Here is a 19782-nt window from a genome sequence, read left to right on the forward strand (position 1 = left end):
TTATTATTATTATTAGAAACCAGGTTATTTAAATAAAATAGTTAGCAATATTTGCCATACTTTGTCATACTTGCCAACATCTGCTGACAGCAATGAGGAACACCTGTTTGTGTTGAATTCAACGATGGAGTGAAGCAGTTTCTAGGGGGTCTCCCCAGAATTTTCCCCCAGAAAATTTTATAAAAGATCTACTCAAACATATGCACATTCCAGGCATTTAAAGATAATTTGACCAAACATTTGAGTTTAATAAAATAACATATACTGTATACTCTCATTTACTTCCCAAATTTCTAATTCAGGTTCAACTCAAATCACTACTTGGAAGCAGGATCTCTTCACTTCATTCTCTCCCAGCTCAACTCATTACAGTAAGAAGCACATTCACATAAAGAAAGAAAAATCAGATAGCGGGAAGTCAGAGCTTGTCTTGTCTGTCTGTAATTCGGAGATGTGTGACGGCGCACTGAGAGGACTCGCGCAGTACAAAGTCTCATTAAATGAAATGAAGCTTCTTAGGAAAATCCAGGAAATCCTGGAGCTCATTCAAAACGCAGCGACAAGCAGAAGAGGCCGGATGATAAAGTTTTGTTCATGGAGAAAGAAAAATAGTATTCGACACAAGAAAAAAAAGAGAAACCGTTTTTTGTTTTAAACGTCAGCCACTGCCTTTGTAACATCAGTTGGTTTATGAGTAACTGAAGTGATCAATGAGTGCTTTTCAAACAGAAAAAAGGAAGAAGAGGCTGTTATTGATGGTGGCAGCAGAACAAAGCTTGTTGTGCAGGATTATCACAGGGAGCTCAAACTACCGTCTGTTCATCGTGTTGCTGACTGGGCTCCGGCTCTGTCTAACATCTGGTCGGGACGTTGGTCAGTAACATAAACAGAGAAGCGCTGACTCAGCATTAGATGTGAAGCACTTGGGAGATGGTTACAGTTGTACCTGAGGCGCTGTATGATGAATTGACTTTGCATTTTCTTTCTTCAAATAAAAATTACAACAAAACATATGGACAAAAAGCCCAAAACTCAAAAATTACTTTTCCTTATGTTTAAATACAAATCAGCAGTAATTTCTCATTTTCTAAATGTGAACTGTTTTATGTATATTGTCAAAAAAGTTTGATTAAATGTACATGAAGTTTTGTTTTTCTCTACATAGCCTTTGGTGCATCCTTGAAAAATAAAAAATAATAGTATTGAGACACTAAATGGCATAAATAAGGCTGGCAGTTATTTACACAAAAGACTTCAGAAATATTCCAAAAAAACATTTATCAAACAGCAAACTGAACTTGTACTGAACTGATGCTGCAGTTTTACCATGTAACTGATCACACTCTGGAAGCTACATTTAATTAGTGCCTTAATGAAGCAGGAACGGGTAAATGATGCAAAGCATTTACAAATTATCCATATTATCATTTACCCCTGCTGGTATTAGACTTTCTGTGCGAGTTTTAGGGTTATTTGTTGTGCTAATTTGGATTATTTTTTTACTAYGATGTTTGCTGAAGTTTGAACTGCCTGTTCCACCACAGACGTGTACTTTTAGTGTGTTTATAAAAAAGTAAAGTGTAGTCTGTGACATGAGTCAAAACTGCAAAAAAAGAATGGTAATAACAGAAAAAAGAAGCATTTCTTGCACATGCTGATTGTCTAAATTCAGCATGGAATAATAATTAAAAAAACACAAACACAATTCATGTTTGATTTACTTTGTAGTAGCTAATTGAAGCTTCTGGTAAATATCTAACTGGGTCTTTGAMAACTCTTCTCTGAAGTTTTCTTTTATTTAAATAATGTGCAGTTTCTTACCTTTAGCCTTTTTTTATACTCCCTGTTCAATTTCAGTCTTTGTGATCTCTGATGGGTTTAGTCTCTGTTACAACTTTTTTTGCTGCACAGTCAGCTTCTGTTTAGCTTATTAAAACTCTTATCCACGAGTCAGCATTTTTTGAGTTCTAATACCCACACTCGTTATTTTACTTGTCTCACTGAACTATATCCAAATTTCAAATTCTCAGTTTGAAGTTAGTTATTAAACCAGTCTTAGGTGTAAAGAACTCATGTGATTCTGCACCAAATCCACAAAATCCAAATTCTTCATACATGTAACCTGACATTCCCTCTGCATTTAAATGAAAACACCCAGTTTGAGTCTGTAACACGCTGCCAGTGGTCTTATTTTGCAAACACCGTCAAAATTATTATAATGTCATTTTTAGTCCTGTCTGCCGGCGCGGCAAATCCACCCGGCAGCATCAGCACCACCCTCAGTGGCATCGCTGACTCCATTCTGCTGCATGTACTTTCTCCTTTTTTATTTATTTTTTCAATAATACACACATCCTCAGCTGAAATCCTAATCCTCAGAAAAATGAAAATCTGAAAAGTGGTCAGAGAAAGCGATCCGGGAAAAGTTCACTTAAGCAGAAAAATGACAGAAACAGGATGAACTTGTACTAAGAAATTGGCCTAATTCCTGAGACTAAACACAAACTTCATGGCTTTATGAGCACATTTCTGATGTCACTTTTTTTTGCTCAGTTTATCTTCAAACTGAACAAATAATAGGCTGTTTAGCTTTTAAAATGCTTCATAGTGCCTAAATAATTCAGGCTTCATTTTCTCAATCCCACAGATTTTAATGTGAGGGTTAAACGGTCAAGCCTCAGCCACAGSGTAATAAATAGCAGTTTGGGTAATTGTCATTCTCCTGGGTGGCTTGCCCATTTAAGCAATAACCACACTGGGCGAAAACACGAGAGACTTCTTCTGTACCCTTTTGACTGCCATCATCTGACACAAATGTTAAAAATAAGAGCACTAGTCGGTACTCTGCGTGCTGAATTGTTGTCCTCTAAACCATTTATTGAGTATGATTTATAATCCTGGAGTTCCACCTAATGATAGCCGGACAAAAACACTCCAAAACTCTGATGTGAAATACACCGCCCTCAAACATCCAGGACTCTGTCTCCCACAGGTTTCCCCTCCCCGTCGCTTTTACTCCCCGTAGCAGCCGGGCAGCCGTAGCTCCGCACCTTTCAAGGACACCAGAACCAGAAAGGATAGAGAGGGAGGCAAAAAGAGACAGAACCTGAGAATAAATTAGATCAAGAGGAGACTAACGTGTGAGATAAAGAATGAGATAAAGCAAAAAATAATGGAGATATTAGAGCAGTGAAGGGAGGGGGGGCATCATATTGAAAGAAGGATAGTTAAAGATATGGAGAACATAATAGAGAGTGCAGATGGAGTGATACCACGAGCGTGAGTTATCGGGAAGAGGCAGAGAGGAAGGCAGCCATGGTTGCTTACGTCACCTTCAGGATGACATTGGCAGGACATGCTGGTCTGCTGCCTCATCAATTCCACTGCTGCCCAAGGGGAAATCATAACGCGTGCGCGCACACGCGCAGGCACACGCACGCTCACGCCCAGCCCCTGCCAACGTGGCTCTACCTGGCCAAACACACCCGCAGCCTCTGATTGGCTGTCGACAGCCAGCAGCATCCCCTCTGCTTRCAGCCAGCGAGACTCTGCTTGGAAACAGAGCAGCCGAGCCGCTAACGCCACAGGCCGATGCTGCAGTGCCCGTCAGCAGACACACACAAAAAAGACGTAAAGAATATAAACTCATGACCAAAAAAATAGAGAGAGAGAGTGGGTTGTTAGGGGCAAAGGTTAAACAACTTATTTCTTTGTAAAAATATTTTCCATCATATTCAAACTAAAACAGAGTTAAAAAACKGAATAAAACACTTACTAAGAAGCAACAGCTTTAAAAAAGTAATACAAAGTCTAACTATATCACCTGTTARAAATCAAATTTTTCATTTAAAGTGATGAATTATTTGCATTCAGCAAGTGACCAGTAAATAATTAGAAATTACAGAGTTGATTTGAATTAAATCAACAGTGCTTGTTACAATGTAGTGCCTTACATTTAGTAAAGTGTTGGTGTTTAAGGTGAGGAAGAGTTTATGGTAACTGGACTATGAAARSTGAAGCATTAYACYGGTCCTGGGTTTTAAGTAGCAAAAWCAAAAACTAAAGCATGTTTGAATTTGCAAACTTATAAAAGAAAATTAACTAAAGCATTTCCTTCATAAAAAACCCTGAGTGAGACAGTTTTGTGTGGTTTAATATTTATTTATTAAACAGGCCAATCCCATCTCTTTTGCAAGAGAGGCATTTTGTGCAACCGGTCTCAGAGTGGACTCTGCTACTCCAACAGCCAATTTCTCCTTAATGACTRAGGTTTAGCTATTTTCTGTTTGCTACGTTTGGTTAGCTGTGGTARCCATCTTGATTCTCCAAAGGGTAGTCAGATATACAGCAACAATCAAACAACTATTCACACTCTCACCTAAAGACAATTTAGAGTWACCAGTTAACCTAATWTGTATGTTTTGTAGTCTGTGGGARRAAAMCGGAGTACCTGGAGAAAACCYATATGTGCACAGAGAGAACTGCAGACAGAAAGGCTGGGAGGTGAATCTACAAACTGAGATGCAGCAGCTCTAACCATTGCTGCTGTGCCACCATCATTAGTGCGGCAACTTTTGCAAACTCACTATCATGTTTGTTGGAAATAGTGAACTCAAACTGCAGAACCAAAACTCAAGGCCTCTAAAGGTAAAAATAAATACCTAACTTGTCAACAAAAACAAATGGCAGAGAAGGCAGCAATAATGGCAGGAAAAGTGCATGGACAAGGTACACACAACAGATRTAAAGGGAAACTAATGAGGGAGAAATGGTGAAAACATGAGAGACAATAAGGATCAGGTGAAAGTGGGCGGAGCCAGAGTCAGAACTGACTGATGTCAGAAACACAAGAAGCAGAACTCAAAAGATCCCAAAAACAGTCAAAAAACATAAACCATGAAGAGAATAAAACACTTAAGAAACTAAACAATTAACAGAAAAACATGACAATCACTTGTTTTGTTGGAAAGGGAAAAAAAAACAACTAGTGCAGCAAAAATGTCCTYAAGAACTTTTTAGTTTGTCATTTTTTGCACCTTAAATTTTTGTGCAAACAAAACAAGAGAAAGTACAAAACGTAGCAAAGATAAGTTAATTACTTTCAGCAATTTGGAGCAATTTCAAATATTTCTTAAAATTTGTCCAGGAAAAGGTGATGGTTTCATTTACAAAAAGAAGATTTATCCTGTAGGGTAAAGTTAGCTGATGTGATTAACTTCAGGGTATTAATAAATGATATGACTGGTTGAAACACTTGCAAAGGGTCTTTAAGACAAAAAAATCAAGTTAAGTAGTATTTGATGGAATAACTTTTCTGTTTGATCTTTRTATTTATTTCATTTTTAAACTAAAGACAGCTACAAGAATTTGTAAAAGTACCAAAGAGTGTTTGTAAAGTGTTGAAAAGACAATTCCTCACCTTCTCTTGATACTGGCGTCTGGACGAGTCCAGGGACTGGATCAGAGCTGTTGCGTGGCCGATGAACACAGCATAGCAGGTAGCTCCTACAATCATACTCAGCATCGTCAGCCAGATATCTGACAGACTCTCGGGGGCCTGCCGGCCATAACCGATGCACAGCATGTGACTCATCGCCTTGAAAACAGCAAAGGAGTAGAGCTCTGACCAGGTATCATTCTGTTCAAAGAAAAGAAAGGAAACAAACAGTTAAAAACTGTTGTTTAATAAAAGGACGTGTTTTTGAGGATATGAGCAATTAAAGCAAATCTTTGGGAGGATTGGGGTCATGGAGTTGCYTTTGTACAAATGAGAACTTGAGGGACTGTATTGCATTAGAGGGAAAAGAAGGAGGAAGAGGAAACAACGTTGGGGAAATCCTTGGAGGCCTAATCAGTGAAGTAAAGACGGTAGGAAATTATTTCCTTTGAGAGGAATGATAATGAGAGGTCATTAAATATGCCCTTTCGAAGCTGTGTGTGAGCAGGAATCTACTAGAGGCAGCGACAGCCGTGTGGCGGTCACCAGGCCGCTGCTGGTGAGCAGACCTGTGTCCCCACATAAACATCCGATTGTCATTTACAAAGAGTGCATTAATGAAGCTGTTTGATGACAATAAGAAGATGAACACAACATACGCAACAGAACCTCAGCATTATTCATGAGAATGGTTGAATCAAGCTGAGCAGGTCTCGTTGAAGATTTACAATAACAAAAAGACAGAAAATACAGAACTGCAGCAAAAGGACATTCAGATCAATGTGTTGAGATATATTAACTGTTCATAAGTAAAGCAGAGGGCAGCAAAGCTCAAAGAAGAACAATTCTCTATAAAGTGCCCGACAGAAGAAAAACTGTAAAAAGAAAAAGGGAATAAAAAGTAAAAATGTGTAATAACATGCAGGCATTCTGCTCAAATCACAACCTGAAGCTTGAGGGACAGACAGATTTCATCTCTGTCAGGGTAATAATGTAGAGAAGTTCAGACCAGTGGATGATCAGAACTGAACATGCTGAGGTGAAACTGCAGGACTTGCTCAGAGGAGATGAGTTCACTTATACAGAGAAGGGGAAATCATTTACATACAGAAAACTTTTTGAGGAAAGTGTGTGTCTATGACTGCACAATGATCTCAGCAGAAGTCATGTTTATTCATTTATTTATTTTTTGTTTGGAACTTCATTTTTCCATAGCTTAGACCTTAAGCTTTAAAAAGCATTGAATATATTAATTTACCATAATAGAAAAAAACAAACAATACAATATATTTCGATTTGAAAAATGTTTTCTGTTTTCTGTAAAGAAAGTTTGTATTTTTTTTTCCACTTAATAATTCATTTGATGTGTGTTTATGTGGGTTWCTGGGACTGTCGTTTCACGTTCCTATACAAATGCACATGTGCTGAACGTAAACCATGTTAATGCCAAAGCTGAGTCTGCATAATGAAAACATATCGGTCTACCGGATCAGAATATCTCGTCAGTCCAAAGGTTTTCCTGATACAATCGTCTCAGAACCATCAGWCGTGTATCAAAGCTGTATTCCATATCCTGTCAGTTAATTTGTTAACAAAGTTCCTAAATGTACATACTTTGTTAGATCCTGTAGCAGGTTCTTTTCTTGTCCGGTTTGTTTCAGTTCAGTCAGCCGTTCAACAAAAGTATTGTTGATTTTTACAACCTGTCAGCTCGCTGCCTCCTCGACCAATAAAAGTTGTGTCTCATGTTTGTCCTTGAGATCTAAATGAAAACTCCAGATTCTCTGTTTGCTGTACCAGTTATTGATTCAGGGCCAACAGATTTAACACACTTCAGCCAATGTTCCTCACAAATGTTATGTTTTTACCATTTTTATGACCAGAAAGCTCAAATAATAAAATGTCAGATCTCTAAAGTTCTCATGCAATTTAAAATATATGTTCATTTAATATAATGATAACAAATTGAGTGTTTTTTCTTCAATATTTGATTGCAGAACAAGACAGGCCATCTGTAAAAAATAAAAAAATAAAAAATCAGACCGCCGTCTCTCAATAATGTTTTACAGTTCAATCTAAAATAGAAAACATATTAAATAATTAGACGTGACAGTGTTTTCAGTCAGGTTTGCTATCAGCAACACAACAATAAAAGGCTTCAGAGCAACAGAAAGGTCTCTGAGTGTGTGAGCGGAGGAGCATCAAGGCTCCAAAAATATATATAGCTCCACCAAGTGGGCTGGGACTAAATGGTGGATGTAAAAACCGAAAAAGTAACAGTGGAGTGAAACAGATTGAATAATAGATGAATGATGAGCACTTTGAATCTGAAATAGCGCAGTAAGAGAGTCGGAGAGACTCCATATCCACCTCAGTCTCAACAGTTCTCCTCAGAGACTTCAGTTTGGGAAACTATCCTCCGCTTTAATCAACATCTATTTTAGCTGCAGAGAATCTGAACTTGGCTGACGAGAGCGAGGCTTTAGATCAAACCGCTTGTGCACTAAAATGAGTCTTTACACAGGTTGMTCTAACCCTGCGGCACATAAGGCCTTCAAAATAAAATAACAAAAGCACAGTAATGCAACTCATTTTGACTGCATGCTTTAAGGAGAGCCGCATGTTCTCTCTGTTCACAAATAAACATCAGATTTAGCTTAGAGTGTTGTAGTTGTAGCCACCAGCATTATGATGATGCAATACTGGGGGTGGGGGGGATTTAAATGATGTGTCCATTTTATTTGTTTTAATATACCACACCAGCACTCAGTTTTATGTCTTTTATGTTTCAAATGAAAACTGCTCAAACTGTACAGTGCCACCGGCAAGATGGTATATATGAGTACAGATGTTTTTTTTCCAAAAGTTTATCGAAACAAAGTATTTYTAATTTGTTACAGCTTCGGTCATTTTTTTGAGGATCTGTAACTTTATCAAATATTTCATATAATTGTGACTTTTACTTTTGTTTTGTTACATTCAAAACATACAAAAATATGCTTTTACCTCCTAACTAGTTACCAGTGTTGGGCAGCACTAATCTAAATATTATTTGCACTAACCCTAAAGCACTAACTCAAATATTTAGGTCCCCTAATTCTAAAGCACTACCTCAAATATTTAGGTCCCCTAATTCTAAAGYACTACCTCAAATATTTAGGTCCCCTAATTCTAAAGCACTTATATAATCCAGTTGACACATGAAACAATCTTCAGTCAGTATGAGACAATATTTACTCTGTGCAGAATATTGTCACTTATTCCCCTTGGCGGGCCAATTGGGAGTCATCCACAGGCCACATTTGGCCCACGGACCTTGAGTTTGACACATGATCTTGTAGATAAGTGACACACATATGAGCAAAATGTATGACAGCTTTCACCCTCAGCGGTGAACAATAATGTTGATCAATAACATTTAAAGACCTCAGTTAGTGCTTCTAAATTTAGCCCATAAATTTAACAAGTGTTAATCCACTAATGAATTTAAAAAAAATAGCAAAAACCCTAAAGCACTAATCAAGAAATTAGTTCCCCTATTAGTGCTTTAGTGCTTTAGGGGAACTGTGCCCACCACTGCTAGTTACACTCTACTAATTTAAATCAGAACTCATTATGAAAGGAGTTAATTATTCACACTAAACAAGGTTGAATTTACTTCATCAAGTTACATCCCTGGTAAAATTAGTCAAGTGTTTTACATTTACACAACTTGGTTTATTGGAACCAGTTGACATAACTTGATGAAGTAAATTCGGGAAAACTTGAATGAGTTCATTTTTATCCAAAGTAAAGTTTGAAGAAGAGTTTTTGATGTGCAAAGGTGTTCATGTGGATCAGCAGAYTGATGAATGACGGCACTTGTTTTTCCTTTACAAAACATTCAGGCCCCAAGAATCAGGATCATGATGGGAGAAAATACAAAACAGAGWTATTGAAAAACTGTTCAGTGATTTGTCGACAAATTTGAAACTTTCTGTCTACTTTTTTTTTTTCCTTCAAAGGGTCTGGCAATGTCAGGCTTTTTAAAAATCCTATTCACAACCAAAAACAAGAAGTTATTTTTCTTTTACACTCTTAGTAGCCTTATATTTCCCCTGTTGGTATYTACTGTGGGGTTGAAATGCAGAAATGGATAGGAGTGAGGCTGAGGAGACAAACTTTTAAATCATTCAAAATGTCTGTAATGTAACAAAAGTCACCGTAGTTTTCATTTAAATTGTGCCGACTCCAAAAACTTTTAAATTGTGGTTGGTCATTATTTGTATTTGCATTTTCTAACAATATGCTGTTTGAACAGTGAAATGTGCCTCTGATTGTGGAGGGCAGCACATCCTTATCACATAATTTAGCTGAAAATGAGCTTAGAAGAAACTGAAAAGTGAATTGTGTCATTTAATCTAATATGAACAAAGTGATGTCTGCCTGGTCATGCGAAAAATTAATGTTTTACAAAATAAAACAAGTACAAATAACATTTAAAAATTCAACCTACAGTCACAGTCAGTTCCAATAAAGGAGTTTCTGATGCTTCATTTACAACATTCCATTCATTGAAACATTATGTTGAAAAAATATTGGCTGTTAGTTTCTTTTTTAGGCCAACAATTGTAAGATAAGCCATCTTTTCTAGATATGATCAAGTCAGTTTAATGTAATAAAATCTTGTTTTCATTGCTACAAACATAACCTAGTGTACAACCTAATGCTGAAGCTATGGTGCTGAAATGTTAGTAAGCAGTAACTCCTAAACGACATGGTGTATTCTGCACTTTAAACAAAAGTGTGTCAAGATCTGTGTTCTTCAGTCATTTAGTTCCTTTAGATTGTTTTTTTWTTWTTATTATTTATGTTCTGGGTTCTTGTGCTTTGAGTTTTGTACTTGTGTTATCAGTGACTTTGGTGTCTCTAGTTTAGATTTTGATCAGTTCTCCTGGTGTCAKTTCAGCTCCTGGCCCCGCCCACTTTCACCTGATCCTCTTGTCTCTCCCCAGGTGTTGTTGTTTCTTCCTCGTTAGTGTTCCGTTATATTCTGTGTCCTGTTGTTTGCTTCCTGTCCATGGTCTGTGTTTCCTAACCTGCCATGTTTTTGTTCTCCTCAAGCTTACCATCTTTCCAAATATTCCTTAGTTATCTATCTGCACTTTAGCTTCAACAACTACATGATAAAATGTTGCTGTTACTTTTCTAAAACATGACATTTTTAAAGATGTATTTCCAAACTTGTTTTGTAGTTTGTGTAGTTGTCGCAGTGCTTGAAAAACTGAGCACATTCTAAATGCTTCCACATGAATTAGGGGAGAACGTAGCAGCAGGTCCTGCTAACAAAATGGATCGATTAACTCAACAACAACAACAAATGTAATCTCTTTAATCAGATGTGAGAAAGCTCCTTCTGACAAATAAAAACACAATTGTCTTTGCTTCACTTTAAGTAGATTTCTGTGTTGGCCATAAACACATTTATGTTACTATAGAAAGATCAGAGAAAAGTCTTGGTTTGATTTTTTTTCTCTCCTCATCTGTAAACAACTTTTCTTAAATAAGGACACATTACTGATCTAGAACCAATGTGCAGAAATATAACCAAACACAAGTTCATTAGTTCTACTTTTGATTAGGTTTCCAAACTTAGTGATGTGTGTGTGTGTGTGTGTGTTTGGATGTGTATTTGCTACATCATGGTGACCATGTTTCAGACACGCACATCCTTGTGGTGACCCATTGTTCCTTATTGGGACCAAAGCCTTGTCCCCACGGGTATCAATGCCGTTTGGGGTAAGGAGTCAGGGTTAGGCCATAACAATCACTGAAAAATGAATGGAAGTCAACACAATGTCCCCACAAGGATAGAAAAACCAGTGTGCATGTGTGTCCTGGAGGGGGCTGTACACCTAAATTCTCATGAGACCGATATAATTTCATCTCCTCGCAGCTTCTCCTCATCCAGGAAACGAATACCTCCTGGCCTCGTGTCCATTTGCAGAAGTCAGACTGCAGCTCCCTGACCTGTGAAGCCCTCACTGGACCAGAGAGGCTTTTCAATCCAATCTGCAGACCTGTGATGCTGTTTGGTCAAACTAATCATGTGTAAATAAAGTGGTTTGCTACCATGCAGCTCTTATGAAACCCCTCCTGCTGATTGCTCTTCCTATTATGACTTCACGCAATTTCTGAATTTACAGATGAATACATCAAATTCTATAGAGAAACAGCAGAGGCCTCTCAGCTCTCTAATGAGGCAATAAGTTTGACAAGGCTATATGGAACATAAAAGGGGGAAAATGCAGGTGAAATGGTTAAAAAAAGAAACTTCTATTGCTTAAGTTTGACAGAATCCATTTGCTGGTCTGTGGAAGTCACTCAAGGACTCTCTCAAYCCTTTGAGTTCTGTTCTGCCTGCAGGATCACACCTCCAGAGCGACTGCAGGGGTGCAGGGCTTGATGGAGGTTCTGGCTGCAACACAATGGCTAATGTCGTGAGTTGTCAGGGACTCAATAGGGAGCTGGTCTCAGGCGGCTGTATGCAAGCCGGTACCAAGCCGGAAGAGCGGCCCCTTTGGCTGGAGAGTGACGGCTCTCTGGAGTCGTACTGTCTCTGATTGCACAGCGAGGAGAGAGCTGAAGGAGTCAGTGACCTGTCAGGCCCAACCTTCATCAACCAGTTCTGCAAACTCACACAGCACTGCATCCTGCGCATAAAGCACGGGTTGAAGCTGTAGTTGATTGCATCCAGAATAATAAAAAAATGAGCTATGAACTAAAACACTGCATTGTGTTTAATACATGCTTCAAATGGATATATTGAATCTTTCCTGCATTTCTCTGATAGATGATCAGCATCTGGAATGTTTATCAAACATTCAAACTAAGATTTTTTCTAATTGAAAATGGATTTGTCTCCAACATCCATAAAACCCTTCACCCATCCATCCATCCATTTTCTGTACACGCTTCTTTCTTTTCAGGGTCGCGTGGGTCACTGGTGCCCATATCCAGCAGTCACAGTGCGAGGGGCGGGGTACACCCTGGACAGGTCGCAAGTCCATCACAGGGCCACACATAGAGACAAACGAGACAAACAACCATTCACTCTCTCACTCACACCYAGGGACAATTTAGAGTTATCAATTAACCTAACAGTCATGTTTTTGGTCTGTGGGAGGAAGCCGGAGTACCCGGAGAGAACCCACGCATGCACGGAGAGAACATGCAAACTCTACACAGAAAGGTCCCCGGACTGGGATTTGAACTGGTGATCTTCTTGCTGAGAGGCATCAGCTCTACCAACTGAGCCACCGTGCCGCCTAAAACCCTTCACAACAATCATAAATTTTACTTTTTACCTTTTTGTTCTGGTTCTGCTTTTTTAATTTCTTGATGCAAATGTTAGCTTCCTTCAGCTTCTGTTTTGCTGATTTTAGTCGCTAACTTGATCCTTTTAACTTTATTTTGTTCCTTTCATTTTCTTTCTGCTCTCTTCAGCTTTTTTGACTCCTTTCAGCAATGATGCTACTATTTTTTAATCCGTATGTTTCTGAATTATTTTTTTCAGTTATTCTCTGCCTCTTGAAGTTTTTGTTTTCAAAGTTTGGGTTCTTCAATAAATTCCAGGAATCATTTGGCTAATTTTCGGTTCCACCTCAACTGTTAAAATTCAGCGAGCAAAAATACAGTAGTTTATAAGTTTCTTTAGCAGCTTTCAGCTATTCAGCAATATTTTCACAGGAAATGCTGTGTCTCTAGTTTTAGCTTAAGATCTGTAAAACGGTTAATTGTTATGATTTGTTGCAGATTATTAGACTCTAAGAAAATTTTATTTAAATCTAGTAAGCAGTTTATAAAAGACTCCACTAATGTCCAAATGAATGAACACATGCAGAAGTTAGCAAAAACATTGTCATCTTCAGCAGCCGACGATAATAAAAGAGGAATACTGCCAGAAATTAGAGAGGTTTTTTTTTAATGGTTGAAATATGTGAAGTGATCAGAAACAGTTCAGTACTTGTCTTCTTTGGTATGGTGAATACTGCATTAAAACACCAAGTATCCTTTTAAAACCCTTAAATTTGAAGCTTATCATCTAGTAAAGTGGATTTAACTCTACTCATTACGGTCAGTGTGTGCGTATGCTCTRCATTCATTAAATATTGCATTTTAAATCATTTTTACGTCTCACTGCAGTAAAGTGAAATCACTTTCCAGGCTCATATTTAGTTGATGGATTTGCATACTAAATGTTTGTTAGTTTCTACAATTTAGACATCTTAATTTGATGACGTGTTTAACTCTTATAACACCCTCCCTATAATTTAATGACACTGGTTGTAAGTTATTTTATGAGGTTTGTAAACAGCGATCAGTTTTGACACATGGTCAGATCATGAAGCTTGAAACATTTTTAATTTCCTAGTTAGACACACAAAGATAAAGTTGACATATTGTAGTGGTAAAAATTTTGTGTCATATTGTGTGGTTTTCTGTTTTGAAACAAAGCTACAAACCTGAACTGATTCATCACTAAAAAACCCACATCAACCAAGCTGCAGTGTGGCCGAGACTGGCATATCAAATGGAAAGTAATCCCTCTCCTCCCACTAACATGACAATTAGGACATGTTTCTTAACCAGAAACAGCTTCTGCAAGGCCATAAAAGAAAACAAGAATCAACGGTCCTGTCCAGAAAAACGTCAAGCCTCGAGATTTACGACGAGTCATGCTGGACCGAGACCACGCCTGGGAGCAGAACTCGATCTGTTTAAAAAACAATTTGGACTTGTGCCGTGTGTCTGGGGCTGGTGTGGTCTTCCCCTGCTCAGTGAAAGGCTGGGCTGACAGACAGACCCATAAACAAGCAGCTTTTATCTCTGAGAGAGACATGGCAACAAAGAGCCCAGCTGCCTGGCCGTACCCCCGCCTCCCATTCCTCTGTTCCCCCCACCTTTTATCTTTCCTGTCATCGCCTCTCAGCACTGAAGAGGAGGCACGGGGAGGATGGAGGTGYGCTTAAATCTCTGCTTTCTTTTCCCTTTATTTTATTTTTTTCCACCTGGAACCAGTTCTCTGTCTGGCTCACAGACTGAACGCTGCTGCAGACGATGGAAATCCTGTTTGAATGATTTTCTTACACTGTCAGAAAGCAATACTAACTTTTTTTTTACTCGAATAAGTTGGACTAATTCTGTTTCTGAGCATATGTGTTTCCATATGAATAAATATTACCATGAAAACATGTTAACAAGGACATCTAACATTAATTTTACATCATTCAGCTTCTTCTGATGAAGGGCATTTATAACTGTTCTTTGCATAAACGCAAAATCTGTTGTTTAAATAAGAGATTTTTTTTCATTCTTGCACAAACAAATGTTTCTGTTTCCATAAAGCACCAAGATCCCTGTTGTAGTTACAGCAGCAGTTTATCTAGATCACTAACATTTACCACTTATTTCTATAGACAGACAGGTGTTTTACAGTAAACAAGGCAGACATCCGTGGAAAATCTGTCTGAATTGATAAAAAAACTTCATGAAATTCTGACAGGCTCTTTCGACACAAKCACAAATGGCAGCAGTTAATGCTTTGTGGGATGCATAAAATGCTGAGCAGGTTGCTTTAAAAGCTGATGTTCTGCAAACATGGCAAAAAGAGAAGGGACGTGGTCATGCTCCGTGATCTGAAGGAAGGTGAAGGAGACAAAGGCAGAACATGGGGCAAGAGGAAACAGACAGCAAAACCTTTGTTTGATCTGATTATGGATCCTGTCTAATTGGGATGAACAAACTATTACTTGGCTCGACAAACAAACTGCAAAAAATGACATTGTACAGGGCTGAGAAATTTACCCATATAGAACAGGTGATCCTTTGTGATATCAGTGTTGTGAGGACAACATTTGTATGATAAATTGTGCAGCTTTGGTCTTTAAAATGATCGGATCTCAATCCGTTTGAACATCTGATTTGTCAGAATGTGCTGTCAGCCATCATCAGTAGAAATGAAACAAAATAATTGTGTTTAGTCGGTGTATGGTTAGCTATTTGGTTGTCCCATTAACAAAAAGCAAAAAAAAAAAATAAAAATTAAAAATTGGTGTGGGTTTTTTTTTGTTTGTTTAAATTAGAAAAACATCACAAAGTTCTATAGTCGTTACAGAATAGTGTTCGAGTGCAGACATTGCTGATATCTTTAGGAATGTTTTCTGTATTTAAGCAGTCTTTCAGCCACTTTAAACTCTTCTTCTTATTTGGCGACTTCCATCACGGTATTGCTACATATTTAAACAACAGTATTTATTTTATCTTGGATTTAGATGATTGAAGTAAAAGTCAAACACTGCAGATGTTTAAATAGGTAAATTTTACATTTAGGTTTTAAAAACAAAAAAAATGTTATTTTTTGTGATTTTGTTTTGAAATGGGGAAAATGCAAAAATAAATAAATAACCATGCACAGATTATGTTCCATCCCTTTTATAGATACTGAAAATGTCCATGGGGTAACATGCGGGGGGGTTATGGGATGTTTTGACCTCACAATAATTTGTAACCCCAGCCCTAATAAATTACATAATCTGCTCCAACGTAATAGAAATTAACTAGTTAAGTGCACTGCTGCAACTCTCTCGTTGTTTTTAGGTAGCTTTGACCTGATTTCAAATTTACTTATTTTTATTTATTTATATGTATATTYAAGCATAATTGCTGAAAATGACATGCAGGGTTTTAGAGCACAGCACACACCCTCACCCCCTCGGTATAAGGTACACCCTTGTTTATGTTATGATTACACAATTTATGGAAGTGATTTCTTTCATTCGTCACCTCTCTGTCAGTGAAATTGGCCCGATTCCCTCATACGTACCTCCATTTTGTTTAGGGACACCCAGCAATCAGAAGGGAAGTCCTGCAGCATGGGAACCAGGAACTGTAGGCAGCCGTCCCAGTGACACAGCAGCAGCATCATCCCAATCAGGTTGATAATCCGCATCACCGCGCTGGCCAGGTCATAGGTCATGTGGAAGATCTGGATGGCAACCGTGGAGACAGAAGGAGGCGTTAAAACCAAAYTGACGCATGTGGCGATGAAGTCATACGATGTCAAAGTTGGGTAAATCCCCGCTCAGCTCTGCTGGCTCTGATTAACGAGCAGGGAACGCGACGCACCGTCAGCAACAAACTGAACCCAGCGGGAGCGGATGAGACAACTTTTCACGCAGAGATGCTTGACATYGGTGAGCGTCTCGAACACGCACAGACGCTCACACAGGCCTGCAGGCTACGGAGCTGCGCTAACAACACCATCGTCACATGGACAGAGTGTCGGACAGGGACCATCACGATCCTGAATAACCGATAGTCTGAGSCGTCCCAAGCGTCAATCAGGCCGATCATCAGAAACCTGAATAACCTCACAGCTTAACGACAAACAACCAAAATATTCTGGAGCAGGGTGTAAACATGCAGCAGCTCCATTTAAAACATGTGTGATGAAGTCCACTCTGAAGGAAGTGGGTCGTTTTAGTGCAGCTGAGGGAGAAGAGATACTTGGTGATGGGAGTGATGAGGAATGAGACTGGACATGAATCACATGTGCTGAACTTTCTAAAAGCAGCTTTAACCTTTATGATTTTTTCACTGTCGCTTTCTATTCATCAGTAACCAAGAAAACAGAGATCACGATGATGTTCTTCTCACCGGGAATGGATCAGAGAAACTGTACCGCAACACAAGCGGCCGAAGAGGTCCAGCTCCAAGAACAGAGCTTTAGGCTCAAACGTCTGGAGTTTCTAAATAAATCACAGTGGAAAATTTGCAAAATATGCATTTGAACTGCTCAGGTCAATCAGTGTCTTTACTCTTCAGCTCATCTTACTCTCATTCTCCACACATGCTGTATCACTTCCCATCATGCAACACCGTGTGTGCATGTGTGCACATCCCATCATATCTTCAGAAATCCAATTATACAAAGGTCAAGTGAGCAGYCGAGCCCACTGCGCTGTTCACTGCTGCAAAATGCCAACGTCGCTAACGCTGGCAAAAAAAAACCTAAACGGTGAGTGATCTCGTGACACCGCTTGTGTCCCGAGCTGATCTCCTTCAGTTGGAAGAACAAAAAAAAAAACGTCCAACAAAAATTTAGACTGGGGAGGGACAAGCAGAAAGAAATTACACTTTATAAAACACAGTTTTATTGTCTGAATGCTGAGTCAGCACGCATATTATTGTCTTCTTTTCTGCAATCAAACCAGTTCCACATACTTTTTGTTTTAACTCTTCAAACAATACAACTATTGCGTTTGTGGCTTTAATACTTTTCAAAAAAAATTGACTTTCTTTAAAAGGCAAGAAATACATTGAGATTGTTTAAATAGTTTTAAAATCAGTGTTCTCTTTGAAATCTGCTTCAGTATAYTACTTTATGCTACTTTGAGCTTTCAGCTGGCCTTCTGTTATTTTAACTTTTAGCCAGTGWTTGGCTTTGATCTAGCCTTTTGCTACATTTAACTTTCAGCTATTATATGCTACATTTGGGTTTTAGCTTTTGTTTTGCTTTTAGCGTTGAAGTGCCTGTGAGATTAAATTTTTTGTTATGAATATGAATGCACTTTTTGAAAGATATCCTTACTAACTTATTGTAACAAATGTTTCACATCACTGAGATGAACAGTTGTTGAAATATTTGCATGTGAAGTAACAGRAAATGATGTCAAAGAGGAATGTCTGCATGTGAACAGAGCATCGCTACAATAACTAAAATTACAGACTGTAGAGGAGAATCTGATGTGTCTTTAGAATATTTTCAGTCTCTCTGAGAGAGATGAAAAATAAATAGAGTTCAAATTATATTGTTTCAATAAGCAAAGACCAGAGAGTTTTCTTTCTTGAATTCCCCTTTGATGTCACTTCCTGTTTCACTTTGGCTCAGCCAAACAAGATGTCTGAAAAAACAGTCTGAAAATCTGCCAGTTTTGTGACAAAAAGTGTAAAATTATGTATTTTATTCTAAATTTCTTAAATCTAAAGATGTTTTCTTTAATTGTTTGTGTTTGAAGGATATACAGGCACTTTAAACCACTGCTTTTATAGATTTTTGATAAGATTTTGCTTTAGCTTAGCTTGTGTTTTGCTCATTTCAGCTTTAAGTTATTTTACTTCTTTCATGTTTTAGACAGGGTTTTGCTATTTTTAGCTTTTATTTTAGTCTCTGTTCTGTTCATTTTAGTTTGTTTTTCTTCTCAGCCAAACAGAAAATGTAATTTCACAGTTTTATTTTAATTCATTTTGTTGATAAAAAYGGATCCAAGCTGACTCAAAATCAGTTTATTTACCTTTGTTTTATTCTATTAGACACATATCTAATCACAGGCAATTGCCCCCTCCAGCGCTGATTATTACCATTATCCTCCACCTCACCTGCTCCTCCTCTGGTGCTTTAATTGATTAACTATGTTTATCCTGATAATAGGCTGCTTATTAGACAGCCTGAAGCCACCTGTGGGACTGCCGGGTCAGACTGCGAGATGGAAGAGCAAGGGGCTGCAGCGACAGTAGGAGAAACTAGCAAGCAAAGTTTGATCATGTTTAAATGTGTTGCTGACATCATATTTGTTTGTTTGTCTCCAGGTGGCAGGTGACAGCATCAATAAATCAGGAGGGCAGGCGACTTGGAGCAGACAGAGGGGCAGCTTGTCGGTTTGGTCATGAGCCAGAACCAGCATATTGGAGACAAATCAGTGACCTTTCATCGCTAACAAGACAGGCTACGTCTTCCTCTTTGTGTCTGAGTTTTGTTATTAGTAAAACACAGCAGTAATTTGATCAGGGACAGACATAAAATGTGTGTATCCTTACCTCTTCCCATTGGTGAATGTAGCGTATTAATCTGGAGAGCCTCAGAAGCCTCAGAAGACTTAATATCTTTGTAAAACGGACAATCCTCAGGGCCCGAGCCGTCTTGTACACCTCCGAGTCGATCCCTTTCTCCACTATTAGGAATATGTAATCCACTGGGATGGAGGAGATAAAATCTACAATGAACCAAGTTTTTAAGTACATCTTCTTGATGGTTTTAGGGTCCAAAATGATGTCCGAGTTGTCCTCAATGATGATTCCAGTGCGAAAGTTGAGCACCAGGTCCATGAGGAAGAAGGTGTCGGAGACCACGTTGAAGATGATCCAGGGCGTGGTGGTCTCGTCCTTGAAGAAGGTGATGCCAACGGGGATGATGATCAGGTTGCCCACCATAAACAGCAGCATTGTAAAATCCCAGTAGAACCTATCAGGCGTGCGTGTGTGTGTGTGTGTGTGTGTGTGTGTGTGTGTGTGTGTGTGTGTGTGTG

The 19782-nt window shown here is 38.5% G+C and overlaps 1 protein-coding gene across 1 annotated transcript in view; it reads right to left on the reverse strand.

Annotated features, from left to right (window-relative positions):
- LOC106526626 (potassium/sodium hyperpolarization-activated cyclic nucleotide-gated channel 2) overlaps positions 1–19782 on the reverse strand; it is a 32875-nt gene that overhangs the window by 8253 nt on the left and 4840 nt on the right. Inside the window, exons 2-4 of the mRNA XM_014021267.1 lie at positions 19295–19718; positions 16302–16463; positions 5420–5638 (exon numbers count right to left, since the gene is read on the reverse strand). Coding sequence (XP_013876721.1) covers positions 5420–5638; positions 16302–16463; positions 19295–19718 — 805 coding nt within the window. The remainder of the gene's footprint in view (positions 1–5419; positions 5639–16301; positions 16464–19294; positions 19719–19782) is intronic.

Source organism: Austrofundulus limnaeus, unplaced genomic scaffold (assembly GCF_001266775.1).
Source record: "Austrofundulus limnaeus strain Quisiro unplaced genomic scaffold, Austrofundulus_limnaeus-1.0 Scaffold3, whole genome shotgun sequence".
Taxonomy (NCBI): Eukaryota; Metazoa; Chordata; class Actinopteri; order Cyprinodontiformes; family Rivulidae; genus Austrofundulus; species Austrofundulus limnaeus.